This window comes from Littorina saxatilis, linkage group LG12 (genome assembly GCF_037325665.1).
Source record: "Littorina saxatilis isolate snail1 linkage group LG12, US_GU_Lsax_2.0, whole genome shotgun sequence".
In the NCBI taxonomy this organism is placed as follows: domain Eukaryota; kingdom Metazoa; phylum Mollusca; class Gastropoda; order Littorinimorpha; family Littorinidae; genus Littorina; species Littorina saxatilis.
This window is the reverse complement of record NC_090256.1, coordinates 73060788-73082021: the sequence shown is the minus strand read 5'-3', so window position 1 is coordinate 73082021 and position 21234 is coordinate 73060788. Positions and strand designations below refer to the sequence as shown.

At 40.2% G+C, this 21234-nt stretch overlaps 1 protein-coding gene across 1 annotated transcript; it reads left to right on the top strand.

Moving 5' to 3' along the window:
* The first annotated feature begins 3038 nt into the window (after window positions 1-3038).
* Window positions 3039-20834, top strand: LOC138982743 (uncharacterized). Its single transcript, XM_070356077.1, has 10 exons — window positions 3039-4272; window positions 5238-5338; window positions 7546-7605; window positions 9033-9082; window positions 9555-9672; window positions 11247-11422; window positions 12370-12463; window positions 12870-12952; window positions 15224-15300; window positions 16406-20834. The coding sequence occupies exons 1-10, from the start codon at window positions 4188-4190 to the stop codon at window positions 18355-18357; spliced, it is 2796 nt and encodes a 931-aa protein (XP_070212178.1). The 5' UTR covers window positions 3039-4187; the 3' UTR covers window positions 18358-20834.
* Window positions 20835-21234: the final 400 nt, after the last annotated feature.

Sequence of the window (21234 nt, the reverse complement as noted above, 5' to 3'; positions counted from 1 at the left end):
CAAATCTGCATCCTCCCTTCTCCACTCCCTCAGCTTCTGGACAGATAAGCAACAGTTTGAATAGTGTTTGGCACCTTGCAAGGGTCGAAAAGCAATGAGATTTCTGGCTTGTCCCAGTCAAATCGGTGCTCTGCATACGCATGTAAAACAGCAACGCTCATTTCAAGCAGAGAAAACTCACACATTCACTGGTGCGACAACGAGTTACTATAAAAGGGAGTTTGGTTTCCCAAACCAGTACAGGCTGAAAATACAACCTGATATCCGGGCTGGGAATACTGTATGTTTTAGTTTGAAGAATGTACACACAGGCACACAGAAATAATGCCTTGAAATCGGGTCCCTGAGCTGCGTGGGTAGGAGCTAACCTTAGGAACAAGCGTATGTGAGCGACAGTCCAATTTCTAGAATCCCCACAAGTGGTGGCAAACTCGGTATTTCTAATTCGCACGGTTTGGTGAGTGAAGGCCCACAACTTCTGCCTTCCCTTCTGATTCAATTGAGCTTAGAAATGTTGACATCACTCCTTGCTCTCTTCCTTTGTCTCTGTCCATGTCCCTGTCTCTGTCTCTGTCTCTCTGTCTCTCTGTCTGTCTGTCTGTCTCTCTCTTTCTCTCTCTCTCTCTCTTTCTCTCTCTCTCTCTGTCTATCTCTCTGTCTCTCTCTGTGTCTCAGTCTCTGCCCCTGCCTCTCACTCACTCTCTCTCTCTGTCTCTCTCTCTCTGTTTCTCTCTCTGTCCCTCTCTCTGTCTCTGTTTCTCTCTCTGTCCCTCTCTCTCTCTCTCTGTCTCTCTGCCCCTATCTCTCACTCTCCCTCTCTCACTCTTCCTCTCTCTCTCTCTCTCGCTCTCTCTCTCTCTCTTTCTCTCTCGCGCGGCTCTCTCTCTCTCGCTCTCTCTCTCTCTCTCTCTCTCTCTCTTTCTTTCTCTCTCTCTCTCTCTCTCTCTCTCTCTCTCTCTCTCTCTCTCTCTCTCTCTCTCTCTCTCTCTCTCTCTCTCTCTCTCTCCCAGAGGAGCCCTAAGACACAGACACAATCACACTCGCACCGTGGAGAACCTACGTGTGTGCGAAAACACGCGCTGGCACACATAGACAGATAAAAAGACAGACAGACAGACAGTCAGTCAGACAGACAGACAGACAGACAGACAGATATACAGACAGACAGACAGACACTCGCTCACGCACGTACGCACGCACGCACGCTTAACACACAACAGCACCATCACCACCATCAACACCACTACCCGGTGGTGTGGAAAATTGCTACATAAGACTTTGCCACTACCACGAGGTAAAAATAATAAAACTACATCGTTTTCACGAATACACAGTGGGGGGCATGTGAGATGGTAGTTAAATATGCCCAAGGGCTTGCAAAATTCGTTCCATGAAACGGGTGGTAGGCTGGACAGGACATGTTACATAAGCGTGATTTATAACAATAACAGCTAAAAAATAGCTTTTTTGGCAACCTGTGGGCAGATGGCTAATATAAATGGCGATAAACTGTCAAGAAATACATGATTACTTAATGTTTCATTTGCTACCACGGCATTTTCAAGGATTGTGAAAAAATCAGGTCTTGCATGTACTAAACATGTCGACTTACGTTTTCAAATAACCGATTTTCAGTTCCTTCAGAAATCGTGGAGAAAACACATAAAAATGAATGGATTTTTCCCAAACTTTAATACATTGTTGCCCTTACACCTAACTTACTGTGTGTAAAAGATGAACGTATATAGACATGTTTATTGTGTTTTTTTACGAAATTTTGTACTTACAGTGGTAGTAGTTGAAATGTTACTTAAGATTTTCCATGATTTATATGAAAGTAAAGGAGCAATTGAGAAATCAGTAACATACGATGAATATTACTATGATAACATTTAAATGTTAATGTAAGAACACTATTGCTCGTGCTTTTCCCAAACAAATACAACACGAAGACTCCAAAGTAGAGGCTCACATGCCACATTGCAGTAAAGTTGATGCAATTTGTTGTGAAACCAAAAAACAATAACCATAAACTCAAAAAAGCAAGCTTGGCAGTGCTATATGCTTTAACAAACGCAGGGATAAATATGGTCATCTTGTTTGTTCATAGTCATTATTCACATTTGTATTAAGTAGCATGTTGTAACGTGCAAAACTTTCAAGACAAATAACTTTTTAGTTTGGCTTTTTTCAATTACCATAACTGCATAGGTATAACATAAAGCTTACTGCTACATTCATCACCATGCATGGAATCTCTGGAACTTTGTTTTGAAAACATTGTGAAAATAAATACTCTTACAGTAACAGATCACGGTGAATTTGTTGTTGATACGGGCAAGGGGTGCGGTAATCGTATTGAAGTGAGAGTTATCGAACTTGTTCAGCGTAATGGCGACAACGAACATGGCAACGCGACGGCGTCGACGAAATTCAAAGGTAAATGTCTACATTCCATGTCTATTAATTGCATGTTGATTGCTGTTGCGTATTAAATAAGGAAAGAGTGAAATATAAGTGGGGTTTTTCACGTCTTTTGCCTTTGTCAAGTTAGTGGGGCGGCAAGATGTCCCATGATGGAGACCGATTCATCATTCAGTGATTGAATCGTGCGACTGTGAGATTGAACATTTTGTGGTGAAAATAAGAGCTACAATTTAGCTGAAATTTGTGCAAATTATTCCTGAATGTCTGCGTGAGGTGAGGTGTTTTGTAATGTGTTGATGCGTGTAATGACAAATACACGGAATGGTTTATATCGGGTGATGTGATCTTCTATTGATTATCAAAAAGATGGCGGGTGACGCCAGGTCACGCCAACAACAGCGCCACACATAGTTATTGCCCTTGCATCGTCTGCTAGATTAAACATCTTTCTTTTTCCAGATATTCTTTTTTTTATGAACTTTAACTTCAATTAACTTTTAACTAATAATAAAAGATAATCTTCAGCATTCATGGTCCATCATGAACACGGTTCCAATAAAATATAAAACAAAATATGAACAAGAACTGCACTGCTGAAGCTGCAATTGGAATAATTATAATGTAATTGTAAATAATTAAACTTTAAAGTCATCTGCCTTCTGCTTAGCATAGTTGTATGAACATACTTCAGTGCAAATACTACTTGGCTTAAGCCCCAGTTCTGTAACCTGTAAAGGAAAGTGATATACCAAAGATTAATCATGCAACATGAAACTTTCATCTTTAACAACCATTCTTCTTTCCTCATTGTCTCTGGAATATCTGTCATCATCAAACTTCTCTCCTTGACCATGTAATAATTGATGCATTGTAGACCATCAGTTGGTCCATGTCTTGAACTACACATCTTGTATTTGAACTGTCAAAACACACCCTGGACACTTAGCCAATACACCTGTGGCACCTAGCGAACACACACTTTGTTGCACTTAGGCCAAAGAAAAAAAGAGGTGTGGTTACGGTTACCCAACCGTCCCTAGATTTTTGGGCCGACCCTAAAAAAAATTTTGCCCTCCCCCAAGTTTTTTTAACAAAATTAAAAAAAAATAATTAAAAAAAAATTAAAACGAAGTATTTCGGAGGTACAGTACGAGTGAGGCCCACCGGAGTCTTGTATTTGCAAGAATACATATACAAAAAATTTGAGAGAAAAAATCAGAAGATGTTTGGAAAAAAAAATCAAAAAAAAAGTTTGCACCGACCTACCTACCCTATTTTTTCGGCCATGTAACCGTAACCACACCTATTTTTTATTTTTTTTTTGGCCTTTGCCAACGTATCTGACTCTGAGACACTCGGCCAACACAACTATGGCACTCTGTCAACACATTGTCATTGAGGTTAACTGGCCGCCGCAATTTTGCACTCCAGCAACACATGAAAATTAATTACAATAAAGATTACTTTTTACAATATACAACTTTTGTAATATATGCCTGCTTGACCATATTTCACTCGATGGACTGAGCGACAAGGAATTGCGATACTTCACATGTTCAGCAGTAAGATAAGATTAAGGGCTAAAGAGGGGAAACAAAGCATCTGAGCAGAAGGAATTGTGAATATTGCCAAGCTTTGGATTGCCGATGGGTCTTGTGAACTGTTGAATATGAGTTATGAATGTTATTCTTTATTGAGGTGTGTTGTTGCAGGACATCATTGCATTGTCCAAAGAAGAGCTGCAAGTGAAGGTGCAGGAAATGGAAACAGAGCTGAAAAACATTGTTACGAAAAAAACACAATGTGACAGACACGACCAGTTCAAGAAAGGAGGTCATTCGAGAAGTATGTTAACTCTGCACCTGTAATGATACTTGAACTATTGAATTTACATTTATGTAAACTTGTTGCCTATTTTTAATGAGCGTAATCTTCAAATTGTTAATTTCTTAAATGTACCAAACTGAGCCACACAGAGCAAAAATGTATGAAAAGGTTTTTTAGCAGAGTAATGGATGTGAGCAAACTTATCTCTGAAAGCTATTTGACAAAAAGCATCATGGTAGAAATTTTCTAACCAACACCATTTGTTACCCAAAGCTTGACCCACGTCTCCATGCATAGAGTAGGGGTGCATCCGATGCTTTTGACACGAAATGAGTGGTTAAGGATATTTCTGGCTAATCAATATGGCTGAAATGCTCTCGGCTTATAGGTTAATGTGGAGTAATGGTATCTCCGTAGCAGACGCCTTGAGTCTAAAGGGCAACAACCCGACGTGCGATAGGATTTGACTTGGAATAAAATAGAATGCTACATAGGAACATAGAAGGATTTGGGTCATTTTATTGTAATTGGCGAGTGTGGGAGGACCAAGCTTATCAATCAAAATCCCTCAGTATTCAAGAGTATTTTGAGCTTTGTTAATATTATTAGGCACACACAAAAATAGGTGTGGTTACGGTTACATGGCCGAAAAAAATAGGGTAGGTAGGTCGGAACATCTTTTTTTTTCAAACATTTGTTTTTTCAAACATTTGTTTTTTGGTTTTTTAGGGGGATGTATTATAGCAAATAAAGGATTCCGGTAGGCCTCTTTCGTTCTGTACTCCAAAAGTATTTTGTTATAATTTTTTTTCTCTCAAAAAAACCCCGGTCATCACTTTCAAATGGCAAAAGGTGCTTTTCAAACAGATTGTCCTTCTTTTTGTAGTTGCCCAGTTTTCAGGCCTGTAGCATAGGCATGATTCATTCTGACTGCTTCTGGAAAACTAATTCTAATTTGTGTTAACTTGTGTGTCTGTTTGCAGGGGACTTGGACAACAAAAACGGCATCGCTATGCTGAAGGAGGGCCAAGAAGACACGATTATGGATAGTCTACTGTCCATGTTCCCCAAGTTGGCACAACAGGTAAACATAGCTGTATTACTTCCAGCCTGTCAACATTATAATTTAGCTTGCTTTCAGGACTTCCAAGCTCCGTTTTATAAGCCCCCTCCCCACTCTCATTTTTAAGAAACAAACGACTTCAGCAACCAATAGGCCTCCACTCCACTACATAATAATAATAATAATAATAATAAGAACATTTATATAGCGCTAAATCAAAAACTTTCGTTAAAAAGGCTTGCTCTAAGCGCTTGACATCTAAACTAAAACGTCATTCACACTCTTTACAATGATGTACAAGAACTTCATGTCACACTCTTTCATTCAGCCACAAACTTTCACATTCACTTTGTGCCTGCCCAAAATGCATTAGTACAGGAAATGAGTTATGTTGCTTCTGCAAAAGTGGAATATGTGTATTGTTTGAAGAGAAAATTTGATCACTTTTTAAGTTTGTGAAGTAAGTAGTTACGATTTTATTTTTTAGATTAAAACATGCAAGATGTGAATAATTTGGCACTCTGAGTCTGACAGTCAATAATCGGCGAATGATTTTTTAAAAAACAATTTAAGTATTTATATCTAACTTATCCACTGTCTTCTACTACATGCATTATCCTCGATTATGCCAGAAAACGTTTTAAAAGGAATCAAACCAGAGATTCCTTCTCAACACCAAATCAATTTACCCGCCCTGGTGCATGACCTTGCCCCGCTGGCCTCAACCGACTCTGGACGGCCTTGACAAGGCTACTTCCATTCCACCATTAAAAACTCGACCGGTCAACCGTGTTGTCTTTTGTTGCCGTGAAAAACAGATTTCTTCAGTTGCTTGTGTTAATTCTATAGGGAACACCTTCGTTTTAGGTTTGTGTGAGCGAGTTTTGGAGTCGATTATTTGGCTGATGACTTGTTATCGGTGTGGAGCTAGTAACTGTATTGAGTGATTTTGCATTCACTGTTGATTTGGAAGAAATGTCATTTAACTTTCATACCACTGACTCCCGATTCTGAATCGGATGTCGGCGTGGTTTTGATATATCTGAAAATCAACCTTCTCAGAAACAGTATTCTGTGAGATCCTTTTACTAAGCTGACTGGGATTTCGGGTACATACCCCCACCCCATCCCTTCCCTTACACACCCCACTCGCACTCAGCCCACTCAGGTAATAATCTAGACACCTCTGCTTCTCCAGGGTTGTTTGAGGCCAGCGGGGCAAGGTCATGCTCCATGGCGGGTACTTTGATTTGATGTTGGGAAGGAATAATAATAATAATAACAATGAACATTTTTATGTGCAATTTCTTGATACAAGATGGAATATGGAGCACACGGCCCATATCATAGAACAAACACAGGAACGAGAACTATCATTTTTTCTTCGCATTTTTGCTGAGATTTGAACTCGCACTTTCAAGTATGGTCTGCAAGGACTGAAGGAGGCTCAAGCCTGTTAGGCGATTATCCTTGGGAAGTCCAACCATTCACTCAGGGACACTCATTTCACCCACATATTAGTAATAGTTCAAAACACCAATTATTGTCCTGTCATTGATGCAGTCCCTAAATGTTCTACTTGTTTGCGTGTATGAGGTATAACTCAAACATGGATTTTTTTTAACGTACACATTTTTTTTTTATGAATACATCGGCAAAAGAGGCACGAGAAGAGTCTGTACAAGAGTTGACCCTGGATAGATTGTAAAGTCGCCCACTCTGTCGCCGAGCACCGAGCAAGGGTGTATTTATGTGAATACCATGCCATTGGCCACAGTGGCCTGCTGTTTTTTAAAATATAAACATGGAATCTTTAACGTGCGCAAATGGAGCATGTGATGCACACGAGGGCGAGACAGACACTGAGAGAGTCTTCACACATGTTGACTCTGATAATTTCTCTTCTGCCTCAACCCGCAACGCAAAGCGACAGGTTGATTCCTTTTAAAGTTGTCTGGCACAATCTAGGATAATGCATATAGTAGAAGACAGTTAGTGGTAAGTATCACAAATACAATTACTTAGATGAATAATTAGTTATATTTCTAGCATAGTTTTTGACACTGTTTGTTACGACACAGTCCGTAAAGTGCTTTGGGTGAATTTTGAGCTTGTTTTGATTGTGGAAGCACTTTAGCGGTAAAACCGGTATCACCTCCACCACCCAAGCTGATATCAAGGAGCGATTGCTTGTTGGTATTGAACGGGGTTTTTCTTCTCTCTTTCAGAATATGGATTACATGCTACGTGTGCTATTCCCGGAGGTGACAGACAGACTTTTCAGTTCGGTATGTACATTTTAAGTCTTCTTTTGCCCACCCTCTTTTACATCTTTTTGTGGAGACTAAAGAGTTGCAACACCAAGAAGGAACAGTCATTATTAAAGACCAACAGTCTGTTGCCTCTTAATATGTTCAGGAGAGTGCTATTCTCTGCAAAAAAAAGAATAGTACCGCTGGAGCATAGCTGTTACCTAAGAGGCAAAAATCCATGCAATTCTTTCCCTGTAGGCTGGGCTGAAGGATAGGCCTGCCATATTTTTACCTGTGGCAACGTAAGTCACTCGGTTCGTCGGTCTGTCGGTCGGTCAGTCTGTCTCCAAAAATTTTCAAAAAATAAGTCCAAAAAATGTCCACCAAAGGCATTGCCACATGTATCGCAGTTTTTGCGCTTGTTTTTCCTGTTTAGTTAAATCTGTAAGTCTTTCATGTGTTTTAAACTACAGTAAAACCTGAGTCTAGCGGACCCTTGTTGTAACGGCCACCTGCTACATACGGACAGTTTATCATGGCACGAACACGATTTCAACAATAACTAACCTTTAACGGGCGGACACCTGCCACTTACGGACGCGGACACGATTTTTCGGACCGTAGGAAGTGTAAACACTGTCACAAACGGACACAACGTACATAAAAACGCAACTTCGAAAACTCGACTGTTATGCAGTCAGTGCTCGGCAGCCGTAGCCGTAGCACAAATGGTTGTTGATTGGTTGTCCTGTCCCTTTTCTGACCAATCAGTGGCTTGTTTAGATGGAGACCCACTTTCGCTCACTCACTTTCGCTTCGCCCACTTTCGCTCACTTTCGCTTTTCCGCATTGTGGATACAGTCACAACCAAAAGCAACAGTAGACTACTGTGTTTGAAAATGGAATCTCCAGCAGGAAAAAGAAAAGCGTTGACTTTAGAGCAGCGTGTCGCTGCCTTGAAAAAACTAGATAGCGGCCAATCATGCCGAGATGTGGCGAAGGAGATGGGATGTGGTAAAACACAGATCGCGAGGATCAAATCGGTGATGATAATTAGTGTTAACATCCTCTTAGAACCAATTGGCCTATCTTGGGACAGGTAGTGTTGATATGCTTTATGGGGGGACAAGAAAAAAAGAAAAAAACAGTGAAGACCATCTTTGAGATTCTGAACGCATGAGCTTGTTGCGAAAGAATATCATCATACTAGTTATGTGCCCGGAAGGGGCACATTTGATTGCTTCAACCCACCACGGTCAAAGACGATTTTTTCAAAGGGTGGTCAAGGTATTTGGGGTGCATATTATCACATCGATCTGAAGACAAGTGCATTAGTAAATCATATGGTAAGTATTTGATAGTACCAAAATTTAGATAAATTTTTGGATAAAACCTGAATAAGCTCTTTGCAGGCCATTTCAGTGAACTAAATGTGTTTTTTGTTTGTTTGTTTGTTTTTGCAGGAGATTTGTGCTGTTTGTGCGTTTACAGTTAACGTGGATAGCGCTGTAAGGTGAGTGATGTTTCTGATCATCAAGAGCAACGTTTGATTTCATTACATGCATGTCTAATTGTAAAGTACCCACCTGTCGGTATTACCTGAGAGATATTTATCAGTTACAAGTTAACCCAAGCTAAAGTTCCAGTCGGTTTAAACAGGAGTTTGTTTATTCAGAAATACATGGCAATCAATACATGCAAGATAAACGGTTTGCTACACACAGACAAGGAAACCCTTATAAACAGTGGGCAACAATGTCAATTTTACACATTTAGCGGACAAGTTATGACAAATTGAGAAAACACTGTCAGGCAATGTACAGCTGATAAAATTAACAAAAATCGCACACACACGCACATGCAGCTGCTCCCTCACGCACTCGCTCACTCACAGTTCCAGTCCAATTTAAAGAGTAAAAAAACCCATTCATTTTAATATTATGATCATCGATTGTTGATAATTTAATAACGTTTCCATTCAACAGATGTGATGACTGCTTCAAGTGGTATGATTACACTTGCCTCCAACCACCTCTGAAAAAATCACCAAAAGTGCGTGGCTACGCTTGGCAATGTGAACATTGCTGCACACTTGCTTCATCAGTAAGGATTTGTTCTTTTTGTTCTTTTGACATGCTATTGGGGTAGTCATTGTTATCTATCAAGTAGACAAGTAGATGTCATACTAATATTGTGTTTGTAGTCGCTGAACTCTTTGGGGACCGGTAACCCAAATGTGTGTTAAGCTAATGATATTGTTTTGGTATTCTATCCCCAATCTGGGCTGGCGAGATCATCACAAAATCAAACTGTGCAGTCAAACAGCAATGGATGTGTTCACAAAGTTAACTGAAATTTCACATTTCAAACAGTAATTTGTTTCCGCCCATCCGCAAAAATAAAAAATAAATGATCTTTCAAAAATTCTGATTTCCAATAGCAGCTTAGTAACATTCCTTCGTACCTCGTGGAGTGTGTGTGTTCTCTGTTGTGTGTTGTGTGTCTTTGTGTTGTTGTGTGAATGTCTCCACATGGGCGTACGTGTTGGAATAGATCGCCGCGTTTTGAGCTCTTTCAGTAAAACAAAAGAGGTATCGCGCGTATAAATTTCAAATTTTTTTTTTTAAACATGTTCACTTTCAGGTTGAATGTATAATGATGTAGTGGTGGCAAGCATCTTGAACTTTTGTTCCAAAAGATTAAAATGTGTGAAAAGAGTTAAAGGAAAAACACTAACATCGATTTAATTGATGAATATTTTTGTTTCCTTTGTTTTACACCTTTTTTTTTTTACATGTGACACAAGTGTGTCCATAAGTCTGTCGGTTTGTAGGGGGACAGGGTGATTGAGCGATTAGTGCTGTCAATGAGAGGGACCCGGGTTCGAGCCCTGTCAGCGCCATAAGGAAAATTCATTTTCCAGGTTCGGCCTTGTGTAGACCTAACGATCGAATGGGGCACCCCCGTGTGCATCACACGCAGTCCATCATATGCGCACGTTAAAGATCCCGTAATCTCAGATTCGTCTTGAGTTTGTGGAGACAAACAGATACCCAGCACCAGAACATGGAGGTTCAGCGCGAGCGGTCTTTATACTATCAAGATTTCATTTTTAAGGATATCACAGGCATAAAAACTGCAAATTAATCATTGTTCAATGAAGTGTCAATTCACAACTGCTTCAGGGTAACATGCATGAATATTTACACTATTATGAAGTACCGATACACGATTTCTTCACATAAAGTAACATTCAATGTTTGTAAATGAAGTATCGATACACGATTTCTTCAAATTACACTAAGTCTTGGTTTCAATGAAGTATCAATTCACAACTTGTTCAGAGTAACATGGTTGAATATTTACATAGTAATGAAGTACCGATACACGATTTCTTCAACAACAACACACACACAAGATACACACACACACACACACTTTTGTCCACATTGATTGATATTGCTGGCAGAGACACAAATTTACATACATTTTCACTGCAGCTAACTCTTACAGATAATTTCAGTGACATGTGACGTGTTGTACACTAGAAACAAACTTATACAAGTTACATGTTACAGCCTTGAATAGGTTTGTGGTGCTTTGCTGGGCTTTTAAGTTTTAGGAGGCACTGTTAGGTTGACAAAATGAAAATGTAATGTGAGTGGTGACTATTTCAGGAAGAACAGGAGGACAACATGGAGCCTGAGAACACAACAAAGTCCTTCCAACACATTGTGGATGCGCCAGAGAATGCACCAGGAATGCCTGCGGACTGCACCAAGACAAATCCACTCAGTGATGGTGCGCTCTTGAATACAGAAGGGCAGTATAACCCTGTGGAGAAACTCATTGAGTGAGTATACATACAAAACGTGATGCAAGTAGGATGATAGAAAACAAAGGCAACTGGAAAATAAAGTCGGGAAAAGGAGGAAAATTGCACCACTGGAAAATGAAGGCCAATGAGGCCTCGGTCAAAACAAAGTGTCCACAGATGTTCATAACATGCAAAAAGTGTTCATAGCTGTTCTTTTATTTTGTTAAGCTTTTCTTGATTAATCTTTTCGACTTTTGTTAAACTTTATTGTGAACATTCTGATCTCTTTTTCTTTCTTTTTTACGTCAGTGGTATTTGTTTTTTAATTGCCATTTGTGTTAATTGATTTTGCCTTTGAAGGGATTGTGTGCCGACGGCCTGCGTTTGTACATTTCTTGGATCCTTTTTGCCACTACATATTTTGTCTGTTTTTGTCTTCATCGTCGTTATTGGATCTGCAGTCATGTTATTGTTTTACTTTTAATATAAAATATGTTTACCCATTATTTTTACAAAATTTAGCGAGGGGATGGACTTCTAATATTGGTAACTGTTAATTATTCCATTATGTAACACACAAACATATTGTCGTCAATCAGCAAAAAGCCCGAAATTTAGGTAAATTTTGTGATTTTAGTATACTTACCAATTGATACTACTGAGTACATGTATCTGCTTTTATGAAAACGGAATAGCTGAAGAAAATGAGGGAATATTTACCCTGCTCAGCCTAACTGAACGGTCCTTCGCACTGGCAGTGTGTCTGTCAAGGTCACTTAGAGACGTTACCCATAATATTCTTCTCTTTCTTTCCACCCATGAGCTTGTGAATGATGTGGAAGGAATTTTTGGCTATGTCAACCATTAGTCTGGTGATGAAACAGGAAGCGACACCCATGAATGTCTAAGGGAGTTCTAGTCCAAGAAGGACCATGTATTGATCTGCATGTTTAGAATTAAGTTGTCTCTTTCGTGTTTGACAGGCCACATATGGAGAAAGTTAGCTGTAGGGGTTCAGATGACAACAGCAGTGACAATAACTGCGAAGATGACTCAGAGTCAGAATGGAAGCCTCCGGTATGCAGCTCTCTCTCTCTCTCTCTTTCTCTCTCTCTCTCTCTCTCTCTCTCTCTCTCTCTCTCTCTCTCTCTCTCTCTCTCTCTCTCTCTCTCTCTCTCTCCATGAATCTGATAACTTGTTGTAGAGTGAACTACATATCAGATGACACACCCTGCCTCTTGCTTGTGGTGAACAATCTAAATGGCCATTCGGGGACGTATCAGGAAGAAATAGTTTGCACGTGCATGAGGTGTGACGTTTCCCCTAAGTACAATCTAAGGATTGTTTTTTGGTACATGTAGCAAGATTTGGTAGATATTTTAAAGACACAAAATTAAATCAAATTTACCTTGTAGATCATCCTGTTGTTTTGGATTGGAGTTGTGTTTATCAAAGTAACAGTTACATTTTTACTTTGCTACAGCCTAAGAAAAAGATTCCAGGGTGGATTCCAGGGCAGACAGACATGGAGTCAACGTCGGAGTCCGAGTCATCTAGTGATGAATCGTGAGTGATCAACTGAATATCTTGGTAGATCCGCTACTAGATGAAAGCTTATTTTGAACTAGCCAGCCATGTAGTGTGTTAGTGGAGCAAAGTCACCAGCCCAGTGGACATTTGATTGTGGAGAGAAAAGGATATTCAGTAAAGTCTGTGCAGTCGTGAAGAAAACACAATAATACAAGAGGCAGAAATGTTACTATCCAGCTCTAAAAACAATACAAAAGAAAAACAATATTCAGTCAAGTCTGTACAAGAGTTAAGAAAAAAACAATATACAATAGGCAACTGCAGTTGCTAATCTCTAATGATAGTTAGCATCTCGACCAAGTTGAAGCTTGGTCTTGCTTGCTGCATACGTTTTTTGCATGTGTCACAAGTCACCGTCTGTTGGTCGGTCGATTGCAAGGTCATAAAGTTATGTGTTGCCAAATTAACTATTTTATAGAAGTACTGGCTGCAGAATAGTCATCACAAAGAAACGACACATTTTTATTTGCGATCTTTAACCATTTGGGCCTGGTGCTCGGGTACGTTGGTCAGTGATAAATAAGTTATACATGTACAATGCACACGAAAACAAAAAAAACACAAAAAGGTATTTAAGGATGTCACCTACTATCAGCAACTCCCGACTGAACTCTCGCCAATGAGATTTTTTTTTAAAACAGAAATCGCTAATATTATGATTGTCATGAGTTGCATAATGGTCAGCTCAGTTGCCTTGGGACTAAAATGGCTAAGACAACGTGCATAAATTAAGCTCATTAACGGTTTTTAGTGAATAACTCGAAAATGAATTCAATGACCTACGAAAAATTTTTGCTCAATCGACTTTAAAGGGGCAATGAGCCGGGTGTCGTTGTTTATTTGTTTTATGTCTTAAAGACATCGGTTCATTTACAATTACATAAAGTTGAAGTAAGTAAGTGTCCTAGCAACGTATACTTAAAAAAACCCAGTTTTTTTTAATTTTTTGACTCACATGCGAAGCAAAAGTGAGTATGTACTCACCCGAGTCGTCCGTCCGTCCGGACGTCCGGAAAACTTTAACGTTGGATATTTCTTGGACACTATTCAGTCTATCAGTACCAAATTTGGCAAGATGGTGTATGATGACAAGGCCCCAAAAAACATACATAGCATCTTGACCTTGCTTCAAGGTCAAGGTCGCAGGGGCCATAAATGTTGCCTAAAAAACAGCTATTTTTCACATTTTTCCCATTTTCTCTGAAGTTTTTGAGATTCAATACCTCACCTATATATGATATATAGGGCAAAGTAAGCCCCATCTTTTGATACCAGTTTGGTTTACCTTGCTTCAAGGTCAAGGTCACAGGAGCTCTTCAAAGTTGGATTGTATACATATTTTGAAGTGACCTTGACCCTGAACTATGGAAGATAACTGTTTCAAACTTAAAAATTATGTGGGGCACATGTTATGCTTTCATCATGAGACACATTTGGTCACATATGATCAAGGTCAAGGTCACTTTGACCCTTATGAAATGTGACCAAAATAAGGTAGTGAACCACTAAAAGTGACCATATCTCATGGTAGAAAGAGCCAATAAGCACCATTGTACTTCCTATGTCTTGAATTACCAGCTTTGTGTTGCATGACCTTGGATCACCTTGACCTTGGGTCAAGGTCACATGTATTTTGGTAGGAAAAATGTGTAAAGCATGTGAGTCGTATGGGCTTTGCCCTTCTTGTTAATTTTTTATATTTATTATTTTTTTAAGAAATCTCCAGCGATTAAAGCCTGTGTATCCACAGGCAGCATGAAAGCAAACGAAGATTCATATATACAAATAGGAAAGGTGGGTCGCAGATCTGGGGTTACCTCCCTTAGTCCGCCACCATAAACCCTTGACTTGCCGCGGAGTTTTACAATGGTTATCTCTCGTACCGGAAACGAAAGTGGGGAAATACCTCTAACTGATTTGATTGAAACGGTAGGTTCAAATGAGCTTCGTTGGACATTCATATGAGATCAAAGACACCCCGTCACATCGACAACGCATTCTGTGCTATGCGTCTGTGTGTAATGTGTGTATGCATGTAGTGCTTGTTTCACCTAAAATAACGGCATGCCTGAAAATGTCCGAATTTTCTGCAAAAAACATCGTCTGCTACAATCGCGTGGTAGCGAGCAAGTGAGTGCGAGTGACGAGAGCGTCTGCTGCTGCGCGCATTGATAGCTATTGATGTGAAGTTGATAAATTGGAAAATTTGAGACGCAACATGACATTATATGATCTGTCTGTTTGCAGGGGACTTGGACAACAAAATGTGCATCCGGGAGAATCAAGAAGACACGATGATGCAGTTTCCCAAGTTGGCACTACAGGTAAACAAAATTTCATTTTCTTATTTTTTGTGTGATGTTGAATGTGCGAAAGATCAAGAATGCAAGAGGATGCGGGATCTTGCCCCATGAGAATTTTTGTTTCAATGGGAAAAAACCTCAAAAGGTGCATTCTGTTGCCATTTTAATTAAGTTGGAAATTATCCAAAAGTAAAAAGCCTGACTTTTTTTCTGGGTGTCAACTGCAGGGGGTGGGGGTGAATTCCCTGGATCCTCCAATGGGCGGACCTCATCTGTGGAAGGGTGAGGGGGAAGGTTCGTCTGTAAGGTTCTATAAAGCTGTGCCCACATGGGCAGTCCAAAACATATGACATCGGTCTGGATCTTGATTTCTGATCAGGGGTCGAAATTAACGGGAGCGCAGGGCGCTCCGCCCTGCAAATTGGCACCCCGCCCCAAGAAATGCAGTAGCTAGGGCCCACGCCGCTCCGGTCAAAATCTTGACTGAAGGCTTGTAATTTTTAACGAATCGGTGACAGGTTGTTTACTTAGCTCAAAGTCTTCGTCATCATAGAAGCTTTGTAAAAAAAAAAGCGAAAGTGACGTTTCCAAGTTCTGACGCAATTTTTAAACGGAAACTGCCGAGTCTTTGCTAGCAAAATCAAGAAATTTACGCACAGGAAAGAAGAAAGAAGTCTCGGCTGCACATATAATAATCTGACGACCTTCACCTTTCCTGAACCAAAAGTAGTCTCGGATGCACATATCACAGACTATGGCCTTGCTTGAACACCAAATTTGGACATTTTTTTGAGACATTTTTTTTAGACAGACAGACCGACCGACCGACAGACAGACGGACGGACCGAGTGACTTATAGATCTGTGTTGCCACAGATAAAAAAAGACGTCAACACAGTGAGTGATGTTTAAGCAAGGGACCAACTGTGACAGTCTCTACACACACCTGGTATGACAAATGACTGAAGTGAGCCCAGTTGCAGTCTCTACACACACGTGGCATGACAAATGACTGAAGTGAGCCCAGTAGAAGGCTCTGCACACACGTGGCATGACATTTGAATATGAATTTCATTTCTTGCATTGTCAAACATCACCTCAATTTCTTGTTTTGTGTTTATTTACAGATCCGTTGAAACGGAAGCAAGGAGACGTAAGCAGATCCGTTGAAAAGAAAGCAAGGAGACGTAAGCAGCATGTCAACACAAAGAAGCACCGAGGCAGACGTCGGTGTCCTGTCGCAGGATGTCCAGGAGAAGTTGTGAATTTGAAACGACACTACGAAAATGTCCACCCTGATATTCCCCGCTTTGAAGTTGAAAAGTTGATAAAAGACTCTAAATCTCGACCAAAACGGTCTTATCCGAAGAAACGATGTGCACTCAAGTCTTGTTCTTGGGTTGGAACTAGACCAGACAAGCACTTGCAAAAACACCACCAGCTTTCAAGAGCAGAGGCACTTGAAACAGCCAAACAATGCGAGAAACAATGCGAGAATGCCAAAACTCCTGACCCAAATCGGGTCACAGCAGATGCACTCTCAGACGAATTCCTTATTTGGTTTGAGTCACTAGAAGGGGGATATTATATTCCAAAATCTCTTGAGGAAAACAAGCGGAAACAACGAGAAACTCAAAACAAAAAAGTCCGTTTCATGATCAACCAAATCTTGGAGGAGTGTTTTGGTCAAAATGAAATGCAAGTGACGTGCCTCAACCAACTGAAAATGATAGGTCGCACCACTGACAACGGCTCTGAGTCTGTTGTCATGAGACTCAAGGAAGGCAGCTCATCAGGAAAGGAGCCCAAGACATGGGGCACGATTAAGAACTATTTGTCTGCTCTGTCACATTTCTTTGACTTCCTTCAGTCATGTTATGTCTCTCATGGTCTTGACATACAAGGCATGCGAACAGTATGTCGGGGCATCATTCACACTGTGAACAAATTCGTCGCAGAAGAAAACCAAAAAAGAAAGCTCCAGACGAGAGACAAAATCATTCCTCCAGAGATCATGTCGGAGTACTTCGACAAGAAAATGGCAAAAGGGCTCGCTAAAGAAATCCAAAAAGGTGGAAAAGACGATGAAGGCAACTACTACACCGAAGGCAAGGAGATTGTGGTGGAACGCCTGAGAAACCACATCATCCTGCAAACAGCTCTTTCAAGTGGTAAGAGGTGTGGCGTTTTATGTGATATGAAATGTCACCAGGTCATGGATGCGGAGGAGAGTGACAATGGTGAGAGAGTAGTCTTAGTAGAGGATGGTAAGACGTTCAGAACGTCAGGAGCAGCAGGAATTCGTTTCAGTGCTCGTGATTTTGCTACTTTGCGTTTCTATGTTCAGTTCCTGCGACCTGAGTCACCAAACGATCAAGTGTTCTGTCAACTGAATGGCATGTACTCCAGTGTCAGTGACATTAACACAAATCTACAAGCGGCTTTCAACGACTTCGGCATGACACACAATGTGAATGTTCCCCATATAACGTGTACACTGATCCGGAAAACATTCGTCAGTCTGTCCCGAGAACATGACATCAGCAGAGAACACGAAATTGAGATGGCGAAGCACATGGACCACACAGTGCAAACCGCTGACAAGCACTATGACACAACTGCTGGAGCCAAATACAGCGCAAAGTTTGCAAAAATCGTGCAGTCGTTCATTCACTATGGAGGGGCAGAAGATGATGATGACGATGACGGTACATATCCAGAGAAGGAAATGGAGCAGCCAGAGATCAATGAGAGTCCCAATCTGGAATGTGATCTCCGTTCAAATAGCTCTCAAAACATCCCGGGAAAACCTGTTTCATGTCGCTTTGGGCGGGCGGAAGTCTTTTCTCCTGATGATCGTGAAAGGGTTAAAAGGTGCTGTTGGCCACTGATCGAAAAGCGATTGTCGGATAAACTCCCAATCAAGAACGAAGATGTCATGCAACAGATCAAAGATGCAGGTTTTCATTTCCAAGACCTGTTCACGAGATACACCAAACGTCAGTTGTACCACAGAGTGAGGTTGGAGTGGAGAAAGATCATAGATAAAGAACAGAAAGAAAATGGCAAAGCAAAGTAGTCAAATGACTGCTATTCAAGAAATGAGAATTCGTCTGAGAGTCCATCTGCTGTTTAATCTGCATATGATTGTCATGTGCTTATTTTAAACATTGAAGCAATCCGATGTACACCAGCAGTCTTGTAAGTTTTGACATTGTCACAAAAAGGGTTTCATTTGTAACTCGAGATACTGAAATTAGTTTTGTTTGTTGTTTGGGTTGTTTTTTTTGTGTGTGTGTGGCCTAAATGGTTTGTTTGCATTTTTGCTACAACACTTTCGAGGCTCTTTGTGACAGAGAGATGAGACAAAGCGTGTGGATTGTCCTGTGATGGTGGATGTTCACAAGACTCTCAATTCATACAAAGGAGTTGTCAGGTGCCTGGATCTCCATGGTATCCGTGGTCTAGACACAAAAACAGTATGTTATGTTGAACCACTGTCTGAATCTGAGTGAACATTGAGTCTGCGCGTTGTCTTTATTTTATTTTATTTTTTTCATTTTGGATCCTCGGGATGCTCTCTTGGCTCGAGATACATCTTCAACTCGTCATCTTTAGTTGTGTACTCAAATGATATTATTTTTCCTTTCCTTTAATTTTTGTTTTTGTTTTGGACGATTTGCGATTGGTTGAAGAAGTTTGATTTTGTCTCTTTGAACTGCGCCGTTTAAGTGTTTTCTGCATTTTCAATTGATCTGAACATAATTGATCATTTATTATTTAACGTTTTGACTTCTGCATCCAGAAATAACCTTATATCTCAGTCGTTTGTAGACTGATCATCACCAAACGTGCTGTGGTGATTTTTTTTATGACATCCACTTAATGCTGTGAGTGGATTTTGAAATTTTTGTTGTGGAAGTATTCGGTAGAGCACAATTTGACAGAATGTGGGGACGTTTTCAATTTGAGGCTAAGATATTTGCTTAGTCTTTCTCTTAACGATTTCTAACAATCAAATACTTAATTTTTCTCATGAAAATAATAAATAGTAATGAATATGAGAAAAGACAGTAAACAATGGCGGCCATTCTTTACTCACTTTTCTCATATTCATTACTATTATTATTTTCATGAGAAAAATTAAGTATTTGATTGTTAGAAATCGTTAATTTTTGTGTGTGAAGCATTTGGAACCAAATTTGTTGGATATATGCAGTGGGATATATAGAACACGAAGGTAAAACGCAAGCGGTTTTTATATGGTTCTTGTTTTTAAGTCTTGTTTTATTTTAAACTTTCTATTTTTAACCAATTGAATCTGCATTGCGTGTTGAATTATGTTCATCTATCTGTGTTTTGGTCTCAGTATGGCTGATCGTAGTCCTCGGACCGTTTTAAACCGATTATGTTATGTTATGCAAAGATGTCAAGGGCATCGTCTTCATCTTCCATCAACTCCTCTGCTGCTCTTGCCGAAACAATTCCGATTGCGTTGGAGTCTTGGCAACGCACCAGATCTTCTCTGACACACTTCCAAAGTCCCGCAGTGGATGATACTGCCAGCGCCTAGTTGTAAAAGTCTCTCTCTCTCTCTGTGACAGGGACTTAAAAAAACAGTCCCAAGAATCTCTTGGGCATTGACCAAAAAGGGTCGTGCCATAGAAAGAACAAAGCGCAGCCACATTAAACCTGAATTGATCTTTTCCTTGAACTTCTTCACTGATTTTCCTTTTTTCACCGCACGTTCTCAGATCTTGCATGTCATGAAGGCCACAACAAGCGTAACAAGGGAATCGTAGGCACTTTTGTCACAACAGTCTTCCAACCAGGCCTCCTGCACCCAGTCCGACTTGTTGGCTTTGAAGCCCATCTTGATGAGAGTGGTATCGTTAAGATATGTGAACAGAGCAATACCACACATGTCCACAAATGCGTCCTTGAATCCTATCGCTAGACATTTCTTTGCAATGTCTACAGCAAGCTGCATCCAAATGTTATACTCGGCATCACTACCTCGCACAATCATATTTTTTGCTTCCAGAGTTTTCTTTTCCCTGGCTTTTCTTTTCCTTCATCGATAACAATTTGACTCGCTGTTGCAATATCTTTAGCAATTAAGTTGAGACAAAGCTCAAACAACGTGAATGAATGAAGAATGGATGAATGAATGTAAACTTGAAAAGACAAGTTACAATAGTTCCTTTCCTTTCTAGCAAGATAAGGCACGTTTATGATTATTTGAAACTAACAGTAATAGTGTTGCTAATGGTGTTTGGGTGGCATGTGTACAGTGTGCTTGATTAATGGAGGGTGATTTCTACTTGCCAATTTTTATTCTTGTCAAGAAGGTCATTAGTTACAACCAACCAACTATTCCAAAATGCCCTTTCAAAGTTGTTTCATACTTGTGCCATAACCTGGCTTTTTTGTTTTGTTTATTATGTCTTTTTTGTATCTTCTCCTTTTACTTGTTTTGTTTTCAAGTTATTCAAGATTGGCAATGACTTTTTGTTCAATTCATTTTGCTGAAACAATAAAATAATTTGATTCTAATTTCAAGTTTTGATTTATAATCTCTCTCTCTCTGTCCCTCTCTCTCTCTCTCTCTCTATCTATCTCTACCCCCCTCTCTCTCTCTCTCCCCCTATCTCTCTCTCTCTCTCTCCCCCTATCTCTCTCTCTCCCCCTCTCTCTCTCTCTATCCCTCCCTCTCTCTCTCTATCTCTCTCCCTCCCTCCCCCCCTCCCCTCTCTCTCTCTCTCTCTCTCTCTCTCTCTCTCTCTCTCTCTCTCTCTCTCTCTCTCTCTCTCTCTCTCTCTCTGTATGTGGTCTGTACAGAGGATCGACATTACACAATACAACATAATCATGCATTACACTTGGTGACTTACAATATTACAAATGCATGGATTGTAACAAACAAAAACAACTCAGTCAATCTTTTATTCCCAGT

Bases quoted from the DNA above. Each gene is read 5' to 3' on its own strand.
- LOC138982743 (XM_070356077.1), top strand. From the start codon at position 4,188: ATGGAAACAGAGCTGAAAAACATTGTTACGAAAAAAACACAATGTGAC. The intron at 12,464-12,869 runs GTATGCAGCTCT...ACTTTGCTACAG, and splicing joins AGTCAGAATGGAAGCCTCCG to CCTAAGAAAAAGATTCCAGG. The intron at 15,301-16,405 runs GTAAACAAAATT...GTTTATTTACAG, and splicing joins TTCCCAAGTTGGCACTACAG to ATCCGTTGAAACGGAAGCAA.